Below are 12,671 nucleotides of genomic sequence, written 5' to 3' on the forward strand. Positions count from 1 at the left end.
TTTAGGCAGACAGGCAGAGGATGCGCGTGCAACACAGACGCACACACTCCAGAAGCTTGCGCGTGGTAGCACTGGATCACGTGCACCCAAGCGCAAGAGGCGTGCAGAAACAGACTTATGGCTGTCGATCGTGTATAAAGAGAAGAAAGAAAACTACACAACAGAGAGAGCTGTTTTTGGGAGGAGAATTCACATGAGAGATGAGAGCACACACCGAAGAAGAAGAATCAGAGCGAAAAGATCGATCACGAAGACGAAGAACGACAAATCTGGGGACAGAGATGCCACTTATGATTTTTTACCTGATTCTTTCACCTTTTTTCTTGTGTTGTGATGTCTAGACCTTCGAACATGTTTTGTTTTTTTTTAGATTTCACCATGAACTAACTTTTCTATTCTAGAAGATGATATAGCTTTGTTGATACGATAATTTGATTCATTTGTTTATGTGATTGAATTCCTTTCGGTTTAATTGTGTTTCTTTATTTTAAATTGCTTGCAATTTACTGACCATAAATTGTTTGTTGTCTGATTAATTCTACAACTCGAGAGAGAGACCAGGATCATAGATCATTAGAGACACATCGTTGAATGTTTTTATCGTTCGGAAGGCGCATAACTTTAGCGAGGCCCAGGTAAGAACATCGTTTGTATTTATCATTTAAATTTAGATTCTTATTAGGAATGTTTGGATCGAAGTTTGAATGATACAATTTATTCTCACTTAGGAAAGGGAGAATAAAATAATTACGTATTATTGGCCATTAAATAATTGAAATTCATGAATATAAATTCAATCGAGAATAATTATCGTTGAAGCTTAGTGAAATTACTCGTTTAGATATTTTCTCTCATTGATAATTTCTCAATTCGGTGATTCGATTACTATTTATTTGCAATTAATTCATGTTAAATAGACCAAACTTTTTATTGATTCTTCTAAATAAATTCGTGAGTATTTTAATTACAAGCAATGATATATGTTTATTAATACACTCCTCGTGGGAACGATACTTTACTCTCATATATTAAAACTTGACAACTGTGCGCTTGCGAGCGGAAAATATGAAAAAAAAAATTTGGCGCCGTTGCCGGAGAGTGTCTAATTTAAATTTATATTTGTATCGTTACCAATTAATCTAGATTTTAATTTAGATTTATTTTATAATCACTGATTTGTTCATTTTCCTTGTTTAACAGTGCGTGCGAAGATCGCAAAGTCTTGACTGGCTTATCTTTGATCCTGAGATCGAAAGAATTGCACGGAGATTAAGAAAAGCAAGAAGAGAAGAAATCCAAGCAATGACCGAAAACATAGAGAATGACAGAGATAACCCGCTAGAGGCTATACCTATCAGAGATCACTTCCGACCAGTGATCAATACTCATTATTCTGGCATTGCTCGGGAGACCATAAATGCCAACAATTTCGAGCTGAAGCCTGGATTGATAAATATGGTTCAACAGAACCAGTTTGCGGGAACTGCCACTTCAGATCCTCGTGTTCATTTGAGAACTTTCCTGGAGATTACTGACGCGGTAAAGATTAACAATGTTCTTGATGATATTATTAAACTAAGTTTGTTTCTGTTTTCTCTTAGGGATCAAGCAAGAGGATGACTCCAATCGCTTCCCTTGGGGAGCATCACGACATGGCAGGAGTTGGCAACGAAGTTCCTTGCTAAATATTTTCTCCCTGCGAAGTCTGCACAATTGAAGATTGAGATCAGTACTTTTAGGCAGATCGACTTCGAGCAGTTGTATGAGGCATGAGAAAGATATAAGGAGTTATTGAGGACACAAATCTATGACCAATAAATAACATAAAATTTATACATTATTAAATCTTTTAATTATAATTAAATTAATAAGAAGCTTTGTATAACTTAATAAAAATTTTTCCAACTATATGAACATAAAAGTTTGACTCGGTCAAAAGACTTAGGTATTGAATATTTTCTGCGTCACATCTCGTTTGATTTTGATTCATTTCCAAACATAGGTGTTCTGAACAGCCTTGTTTCTTGTTTTCGATTCTAAGCCTTGATTGAAGTCCTTTCAGGAAATTTGATCCTCGAATGTATAGGGTCTCACTCAAATTATCGGGATTTGCTATAAACACCTAGTTGATCAATGGTTCCCTCCTGAAACCTCGTTATTCGAGTCTCAGTAACCCGGTCCGTGACACCAAGTCCGAATAGATCGAGCGAGGAACGAATCAATGTGAGTCTTGATGAGACTTTGGGGACCTATGGAGAACTCATTGATGGCGAAAAGGGTCTCACCTTTGATGGTCTACTTCGACATACGACGACGGAGCTGGTGATTTGGACCGCGATTTTGATGACCTTGGCCTTAATCTTATGCCACTGGAGGACTAAAATGGAGTTTTGCAAGCATCCAAAGAGGTGGCCTCGTCTTTCTTAATCTTGGATGAAATTGTTGTGGAGCCGCATCAGAAACAGAACACTGAAGAATGGGCTGACACCACCCCGGACCATGGCATTGTGTTCGATGATACGTGGGAGCTTTTTGATAACCTTGAGATATTGGTTAAAAGGTTGAAAGTCAAACACGAACGCGGACAGAGGTGGTGCATGACTGTAGTCAACTTTGTGCCGTAAGGTGTTGGGTCCCACATATTTCATTCTTCTATTGAGTCGGCTAACAGTAACTATAGGTTACACGCCATCTTGAACTAACCATCTCTTCGAAGAGGGTATTGTTAAAAGATCATCAATTCCTTCAAGTATGGGAGCACAAATAATGATAATTCTGATGTTTTCTCTGTGGCTGGAAGGTGGAGGGAACTCGATCCATCCAGTGAATCATGGAGAATAGTATTAGTTGGGATAAGTTTGGTAGTGATTACGATCCAGTGAACTCGATCCAAAGCGAACTCTACCGCTAGTCAAGCCGACTCTACCGCTGGTCAATTCGTTCTACAATCATCTACCACAGTGATTTGGCTTCTTCTGTGCATGCTATAGGTGATAGTGATGGTGCTGATGCGTTGAAGAAAGGCCCGGCCATGGAGATGCTCTGTACTGTACAATTTAGGAGGTCTGTATTTGGATATTTTTTTATAGTAATTTTGACAATGAAAATATATTATAATATCAAAATATCTTTAAATTGTTTATAATAAGTTCATTTAAACATATTAACGTCTTATTTTCAAAATAAGATCATACACATGTTCATAAAACAGTTTATAATACGTAAAAAAAAATTGTAATTTACTTTAAATAAATTTACTCAAACATCGTCTAATTGTGATTACAGTTTACTTTTGTCTTTTTCTTTTCTTTTTTTCGAGTAATTCACTTATTTGGATATGCGTAAATAAAGCAATTAAATGAACTAATGTTGTGTTTGGATTTAAAATACAAATATATTTAAATATATTTTTGTTATTTTAAAAAATAAAACATTAAGCTTTATTTTTTATGTACTATTTTATATTAATTAAGATGACTTTGAAATTCATCTGATAATGATTTCATTTGAAATACATTATATTTTGTGTTATTAATATAAATATATTAGTAAATTCAAGAAAAAAAACAATTATACGAGAAAATTGATTATATATTTGAGGCAACAAAAAACAAACAAACAAACAATTCTATATAATTGAGACGGATATAATATATTTTATTAAAAATATAATAAATTTAGTTTTTTTGAATTGACAAAAAAAATAATTGGATGAAGCGCATTTTTTATATTGGAAAGTGTAGAAAAACGGGTTCGGAGAAATAAACTCTAGATCCGTTTGTATAAAGATTGATTTGAAAACCTCGTCTCGACAACTGAAAAGCTCAAAAATTACTGAAATCCATATATTAAAAAAATTCATCAATGTCACCTTAAATTCGATGTATTTTAAATCTAAAAATTTTTAAATATATTTTTATTATTTAAATAAATAAGATCCTAAATTTCAAATTTATTAAAGATTTGATGAATTTCAAATCCGTCCAATAATGATATTATTACAATTCATTCTATTTCTATTACTAATCTGTAAATAAGTAAGATGTTGATTTAAAATTCGATCTACTGTGTTATTCTAAACAATGAAATTATAATCAAAATTCAAGAATTTCAAATACATCTCTCCAAGCGCACCTTACAGAGGATTCAAACCAAGAAGTTAAAATCGAATTCACCAAATCCTTCCATCCAAGCGTCATTTCACCTCCTCTCTATGTAATTTTTTTTATTAAAAAAAATAAATAAAATTCAAATTTTTCTCTGAATTCTCTGTTTTAGCGGAGCAAATTTCTGTAGGAACCTGCTTTATGAGGTAAAGTTATATATGCCAAAATATCACCATAGAAGACACGAGAACGAAGGTTACGACTTATTCAGGGTTAATAATAACCAACCGGTTTTTATGGTTCTCCGGTTTTTACCCGTTCTCACCGGATTTTAGCATATGTCCGGACCGGCCTGGTCTCCGGTTCACGGTTGAACCGGTCTGTCCGATACAAAAAAACATTGTGTAATAAATGTAATACATGTAGTTTCCAAAAAATAATGTAGTACATGGTTACCACTGTACATCACTCACATCTAAGGAAGTGCTGCAGAAAAAATACATTGTACATTCCTCAACAAGCCATCAAGAATTGATCAACAGTTTTCGATCGGAACAAAAGTTTCCTCTCATAGTGCTGTTCACATGCTGCTTGATGCGGGTTTCGCTCGTCTCAAACATAAATGCCAATCCTCGTACCTGAAATATATCAACAACAAAAAAACAAAAAATTGTAGCGTATAAGTAAATGCGAAGAGCATTTTCGTTTTCTTAAGGTATCTATAGTTGAAGGGGACGATGAAGTAAGGTCATGTGAGTGTGTTTTGGAATTAATGGCTTTTATCTTCTCCTTATACATCTCTGAAATTCAATTCAAGAGTTTACTTTGTTTTGAGCTATACTGCCGAGTATTTGAACAGGAAGAAATCAAGTGGTGTTTGGGGCAAAAAGAAGCCTTTGTGTGATGTGCTCTGCCTTACGGATTAACAAGCTATGTTCAGGTTCAGCGCTCATGGTATGCATACCCTTCCCCATGGTCAACCGTGCCACCTTTTAAGATTCCACAATGTTGATGCCTCTATCAGAGAAGGCGACCAATTTACGGGTGTTGGGATCGCGATTCGTGGCCATTAGGGGAATAATTGTTGTGGATTGTGCCAACTGTGTTGATGGCATTTTAAGCCATCTATTGCAGAATCAATAGCAGTTAAGGAAGGCGTTTCTTTTCAACAATGAGATTCAAAAAGGGCAGGTTGATCCGAAGCAATGACTTTTGTTCATAATAATATATCACCAACCAAGCCAAGCTCGTTTTGAGGTCATGGAGGATCTAATGGTAAGATTGGATCGAGGGTGGGTTGTAACATCCTATCAAATTCATGAACTAAAGAGTAAAATTCGACTTTATACCAACGTAAGTAAGAAATCGCAAAATGGACAATACAAGGAAATGCTACACCAATATGGTCGTCCCGTTGTCTTGTTGGCAACACTACTGTAATTCATATGCTAGATGGTGGAATCATACCTGAATTAGACACCCTGAAGTAAGAATTTGACTCTCTTCCGATCCTACTTCTATGCCATTCACGTGAATCAAACATTTTCCAAGGTTCTTCAAATGGAACCATCCACAAGAGTCCATCTTTATCGAAGCCTAACCAGAATACAAAAAACTCATAATTGATTGTATCATCTTGCTCAAGCAACGAGTAGTCACATGCAACAATGATTTACCGAGATGTTAAAATCAACAACGAATAACAAGATTAGGCATATCAAACAAAGAACAAAAATTTATACATGCCCTTAATAAAGGGCATTCACTAAATGAAATTTTTAGGATCAAATGTCTGAAAATGAGGTTAAAATTGCGTAGAAATCGTGCAACTCAAATTCTTGAAACTATATAGTAGCCTATACTGTCACATCTACTACTACCTTGCTATCCACACGAAACATTAGGGAAATTACTGTTCACACTAACCCTCAAACTAAAGAAAACACTAAAATTACCTGCCGACGAGATATTTTACCACCTTCTCGTTCTCTTCCCAAATCAATGTCAACTTTTACGTCTTCAGTTGATCTGCCAAGCAAAACCTGAAGGCCAGATTTAAACTAAGGATGGTATTTGAACCAAAAAAACACATAAAGATAATCGAGTCCAGTATATTAAGGAATATTGGTTAAGAACAACCATTAATATTGCATTAACCCCTTATAGCTTTGTTAGAGTCCCTTAATACCATCTAATAAAGAGAAGAAAAGTTCAGGGCAGGATTCAATGAGCTGAATCAAACTGAATCCTTAGCGACTCCAAGTTCTGTTACAAAGAAATATCTTTCCCATCTTCTCAGAACCATGCATTATTTTGCAACACACAATTTGCTTCTCAAATGATGGGCAATTATGAGAAAACAACGAAATGATGGGCAGTAAAAATGTTGTTTAGAATACTAGAATGAGCAGCATGCCAGACAGAGTTTATGAAAGTGATGAGTGCAGAAGAAAATTATATGAAATTATCAAACTACACTTTGGTTGCAAAGTTTTGCTTCTTGATTGTCTTCTTTTTCCTCAGTTACTCTTTTCTTGGTCAATGCAAATGTGCCGGTATGAGTTCACATGTACATGTGTGCATTAAAGGGTTGATGTGAAGCAAGTCAGCAACAGGAGGCAGCTATAAAAAATAACAGATGCAACATTGAAGTCCAACTCTTCGAGAGAAAGCCCTAGGGTACCAATTACCATACCACCCGTCTCCTCATTTTTACATAAAGATGAATAGCAAGGCCAATGGAGCTTGCATAATATTCTGTATCATTCAATATATTCCTTTTTAGATAGAATTTGATGTATTAAATCAAGATACCTTTTTCCTGGTAAATTCTAATTGATGCTCGTGATTTTACCTTCGACACTTTATATAAATACACCCTTGACATAAATGAAATTTCATTCAGCAAATATATCAATGGTTACTTAAGCTACCTAGCTGTCAGTATTCCACAATCATATATATAAACAAAAAAATATGTTGCTCCTCACCAACTCCAGAAAAGTCTTTTCTTCAAAAACCAAGCATCTATGAAACAAGATACATCAAAAAGCATTGGCAAATCACAGAGAAAAACGGTGGACATGAAGATTTTTTTCAGTTGGGGGTGGGGCCAACTATAAGTGAGGTATTACGTGATAACGTTTTGGTCTCAAATCCCACCCCACCCCAATCAGAGCAGCTTTGGCATGAAAAAACTTATAGAGTTCATCATTGACATGACTTCCAAAGAAATCTCTCTAATTCTTAACAACCTGAACCGACCAGTGAATTTATTGACTAACTCCTCAAAGTAAATTAGTGACTCCAAACTAAGTAGTAAGTAATGACCACGTTTCTTTTGTAGCTTTTCAGGTAAGTAGGCACTTGTCTTCTATGACAAGAAAAAACGTAAAGAATCAAAAATTAAGTGGTGTTCATTCATTTAGCATTTCAATTTAGTCTAAGCTACATTTTTCAGATTGATTCGCAACCATGAGGATTCCAAATTTATGCATGAAAACGCAGTAATGAAGTAAATGTTGAAGAATCAAGTAAATTAAGTCCATTCTAAATTATTTTATGACAAATTATTCGACGATATTGAATGTCAAGCAAGAATCAAAATAGTCAACAGTTCAGTATGTACAATCTGGGAGTTAGAAATGATAAGGTCCCATCATACCTCAGTTTTCTTAATGAAATGCTTTCTGTGACGACCATATAAAACAGCAAATGCCCCTTGAGCAGCAATGGCTCTCTGCATGTAAGCACAGGTGGCTTGTTCCAGCCTAATGATTGTTTTTTTAGTTTCTTCGTGATGAAATCTATTAACTGCAAATATCATTGTCAATAACCAGAGAGAACAAGATAGTACAAAAGTATACACCCGCCTAATTTACAGAGTCTTGATCAACTGCTGACACAATGTCATAAGTAAATGACAAGGGGTTTTATCAGACATAAAATTTGATATCAACGTAAAGGACAAATTTTAATTACTGAATGCCAATGAAATGATGTTTTGCAGAAATAAATGTTAAATTATACACTATTGCAGACCCACCAACAAGGAGTTCGAACTGTTTGAATAATTGGTTTCTATGATGGTATTAGACCTAGGAGATCACAAGTGCGAAACTCCAGGGGCATACATCTGTTATACTTCATCAACATATTTGTGGGTGCCTTTTTTTGGACTTTTATTGCATAATGCTCCACCATCATGCAAGTGTACGCCTTGAATATCTCTTACAGGCCTATGTTCTCTCATCTATGGCGCATATGTCATGTAGCATACTAATCATAGAACTATTGTTCAACCACCTCCTGTATGCTCGAACATTTCGGAGAAGTTGTTTCTAATGCCAAAAGTGATGCTAGTCAATCAACAAGCATAATTCAATCACCCCACATGATGAAATTAAACTATAATCAAAATAAATCATAAATGATAACCTAAAGTTGCAGTAAATCCAGATTGCATGCCAGCTGTCAAAAGGTGGCAATTATAGTGCTAGAAGCTCACATATAAATATAATCATACAATATATTGACAGATAAAATATACCTTCTGGATCGGCAAGTAAACCACATTCATCTGGACTCAAGTCCATATCAAGTATCTGCAAGAAGTTATTGACCGGAAGCCAGAAGTTAGTCACAAGTAACCCAAGAAATATTTCTACCATTTTAAGATTACAAGCTATTACCATTGCTTCAACATCAGAAAAATAAGGCATGTCAAAAGCGTTCTCGGTCAAAATCTCTTCCTGATCTGACAGCTGAGACTTTTCAATTGATTTGGTGGCTGTTGTTTTCACAGAACTGGCAACAAAATTCGATGATTCAGTGTTTGGGGCCATAACTTTGGAGTCTAGTTCATTTCTACAGCCACTACCATTCTTTTCAATGCTTTGCAAAATGTCTGGACCACGAGAATGCTTATCAAGACAAGGACCTCCCTTCACAACTCCACTAACAGTATGGTTTAAATTTACATTTTCCGATCTTATAATACTTGGACCACCGATATTTAATGCATTCCTGAGTCCTACATGCTGGATACTACTTGAAGGCAACTCAAATTTAACTCGACGATCTCCATTTGGATCGTTCAAAACCTTTTTTGATGGGTTCAATGGCTTTATCATGCGAGATTGCTCATAGGAATTATTTTGATTGGTCTTGGGCCAACGAGATATTCCACTAGCTTTTCGAGCACTTGAAAAGTCATCAACAGATGGGGGCATATCATATGATTTCCAATGATCCCCCAAGGTCTTTGGAGGCGATGGGAATCGAAAAGGAAGGAAAACATCATCATTGCTAGGTATTTCAGGGTCCTCAGAGTTAAGTGTGCAACAAATAACTCCATCACGATATTCAGGTCCAAAAACTTTTACATTTAATACAACATTTCCAGTTGCAGCTACTGAGGCCTCACCAAGGCTGACATTGGGCAACTCATTATCATATGGAGATTCTGATAAAAGTGAACTGAAACCATTCAAATAAGACTTGTCCAAAAGTAACTCCTCATCATTAGAGAAGTCAAACAAAGTACTGGATAGTTCTTCAAAGTAGTCCTCCATGCTGGGAGTTATAATTTTCATGTCATCACAAGATATGGGATTCTTCAGGTCTGAGATGGCAAGACCATAATTTGGTGACTCATCTGCCTCAGCAGGATCAGTATTCTGTGAAGAACCTATGGCAGATATCCCCGGATCAGTATCCCAATTTGGCATTTGAGGCAGAGAAGATGAGCGCACAAAACTACGAAATGGTGCACACCCAAATTCCGAACATGCACTTCCATCGTTCTTTAATCCATAGACTCCTAATAAATTCCGTGCGGGCAATTCTTTTGATTGGCCAGTTCTAATAACCACATTGTTATCCACAAGAAGAGGTACATTACTGTCACGAGGATGACAAAAGTTCTCAGATGCCATGTTTCCACAACTGACAGGATTCTGAATATATTGAACAGGCTCAAGAGGGGCATAATCACCATTACCAGTGCACTCTGTGGCACAAGTCGGGTATTTTGAGTAGGAACCATGTGCAGAGCCAAGATTTGGGCCTTCTTGATTTCCAAAATTATATAGAACAGGTTTATCAATCATCATATCCGCAGATAAAAGTATGTTTCTATCCCCAAAATTCGAAGTCACAGGTCGAGAAGGAATTTCCCCATCCATCATGGCAAATGGTGTGTGACAAATTCTTTTACGCATAGCATAATAGCATTTTCTAACACTTTCACCCTTTCTCTTTCTCGACTTTAAGGTTATCTCTTTTGCAGCTCCCATATTATTAGATCTCGATGGATGAGTTGACGCAGAATACTCAAAATCAAGCATGTGTGCCGATGCCTTTGCTGAAACAACCGGATCATAGAGGAGAGAACACCAACGATCTTGCAGTTCCTGAACAGTATATCTTCGAGAAAACTTCACCGCACCTTTTGCAAGAGATTCCAAAGATGCACCAGCCTAAATAGGGGAAAAAAACTATAGTAAGATTATCCTAAAGATAAATGTAAAGTGACTAGTTGTCAATCATCTGCTTGACGCCAAATATGAACTATACCTGAGAATCATAGAAATTTTTCAATTCAATATAATATCAGGCAGTGTTAAACACACAATAACTATCTCAAACCTTCAACGTGCGGAAATTTATCAGTAAGGTTCATAAAAAAATCGAAAATACTAAAATTGGTATTAATCAAAAGCGAGAGTTAAACTTCTTACTTCTTAGATATCTTTGATAAAAGATTACATTGTTGAGCAGAATTACTATTCATCACCCACAAAATTAGGTAAGAGATTGTGACTAACTGCGTCTAGACAGATATAGAGAAATATATACAATGGAGGAAGGGCAATTGGAACCAAATCATTGTTTCCCTCGTTTTTCATTGGACTACATTCCTAACAAGTATATGAAAGTCGAATTTTAAACGCAAAAAGTATTTGCACAACATTTATCATCATCTCTTCTTCCTCGTTCAAAAATTTTCCAAATTTGTCAAATCCCCAAAAAATTTACATTTCTTAGAATGTTACTCTTAATAACTTGGCATTCACCTCAAGGCTAGCATTCCTCAAACGCATTGGTGGGACTTTATGGCGTAAAATCCATTCTGTAAAGATATTTGAACCATCAATAAATTTATTATGAGCGTTGAAATTCAAGAAGCAGAGCTCATTCTGCTGTTACCAAATTCTTTGTACCATAGAACCACACAAGATGGTGTAACGCCGCCCCAAAAGCTTTTACATACAATGTGTCCACTGACCACTTCAATTTTATTCCACGTGAAAAATTCATTTGAAGTCCTCTATTATATCCCTAACTTTGGATAAATTTGCTCATCATTTTCGTATGTTTTGGATTCAATGAATTTTCTAAATACATCTGCTCAAGAACTTCCATAAAAACGTTGATCGCACACTTTATAAACTCTATGTAACCTCATGGATCATTTGTACACGTGGCAAATTAATACAAAGACTACGATCAATGAATCAACAACGGCAATAAAAAACAATAAATATAAGGAAAACATTCGGGGAATCGCGCACGTGTTCTTTTTTCACATTCAATTCAGCTAGGAAAGTTTCCTTTCCTCCCGTTACCCGCCAAGTTCCCAACCATTTTTAACTCAACATAATCTAACTCCTCCAATGATCACTCCGGCTTTCGTTTAGAGTTTTACACGTACTTCAACATATAATTCCGATTAATCAATCACCAATAAAGCTGAGAAACTCCAGCACTTCATGCAACCATAAAAATCAAAGATTATACAACAAAATCCATTTCAAAATCATAAAAAAAAAACCTCCAAATCATACCTTTGCCAACTTAAGCATTTGAAGAACTAAAGAAAAATCAAGCAAAAACCCAAAATCAATTCAACAACAAGAACACACGTACATAACCCCTGTTTCATAGCATACGCAGCATTTTACGATTCCAAACCCAAAAGAAATACGAAACCCAAACGCATAAACAAACGAAACAACACCCAGAAGCCAGAAACAACAAAAATATCCAAAAATCGATAATTTCCCAGAAGAAAAATACGGTGGTCCAATGGGTCGTACCTCCACCGCGTTTTTTAGCAAAAAGTCGTCTCGGGGAACCCAATGAGTAGGCGGAGCAACCGCTCCCATTCCTTCTGCTCGGCCTTGTTCAAACTATTCTGCTGCGCCGCTTTTCGGTTTCCCTCTGTGCAGTCTTTTCCTTTTTTTATTTTTATTTTAATTGATTTTATAGTTTCCGTGCGTGGAATGTGGCAGTATAAAACAGAGGAGACAATTAATTCCCTTGAACGAAAATATATTGACGAAGTTCATGGTCTCACGAATTTTTATCTGTGAGATGAGTCAATTTTATCGATATTCACAATAAAAAAAAATACTATTAACATAAAAAATAATATTTTTTCATAGATATCCAAATAAGAAATGCTCTTAGCATAAAAAATAATATTTTTTCATGGATAACCCAAATAAGATATCTTTCTCACAAAAAATACGACTAGTGAGACCATCTCACACAAATTTTTGT

General features: G+C 35.7%; 1 protein-coding gene across 1 annotated transcript; it reads right to left on the reverse strand.

Moving 5' to 3' along the window:
* Nucleotides 1-4,512: 4,512 nt before the first annotated feature.
* Nucleotides 4,513-12,371, reverse strand: LOC140975228 (uncharacterized). The gene is made up of 7 exons (XM_073438819.1): nt 12,206-12,371; nt 8,798-10,585; nt 8,656-8,710; nt 7,771-7,919; nt 6,062-6,148; nt 5,574-5,702; nt 4,513-4,744 (listed from the first exon to the last, which is right to left on the reverse strand). The coding sequence occupies exons 1-7, from the start codon at nt 12,272-12,274 to the stop codon at nt 4,631-4,633; spliced, it is 2,391 nt and encodes a 796-aa protein (XP_073294920.1). The 5' UTR covers nt 12,275-12,371; the 3' UTR covers nt 4,513-4,630.
* Nucleotides 12,372-12,671: the final 300 nt, after the last annotated feature.

Source organism: Primulina huaijiensis, chromosome 4 (assembly GCF_012295235.1).
Source record: "Primulina huaijiensis isolate GDHJ02 chromosome 4, ASM1229523v2, whole genome shotgun sequence".
Lineage (NCBI taxonomy): Eukaryota > Viridiplantae > Streptophyta > Magnoliopsida > Lamiales > Gesneriaceae > Primulina > Primulina huaijiensis.

Excerpts from the sequence above, each read along its gene's own strand:
- LOC140975228 (XM_073438819.1), bottom strand. The coding sequence starts at position 12,274 with ATGGGAGCGGTTGCTCCGCCTACTCATTGGGTTCCCCGAGACGACTTT. Across the intron at positions 8,711-8,797 it reads TTTCTGATGTTGAAGCAATG|ATACTTGATATGGACTTGAG; the intron begins GTAATAGCTTGT and ends AACTTCTTGCAG. Across the intron at positions 6,149-7,770 it reads ATTTCATTAAGAAAACTGAG|GTTTTGCTTGGCAGATCAAC; the intron begins GTATGATGGGAC and ends TCTGGCCTTCAG.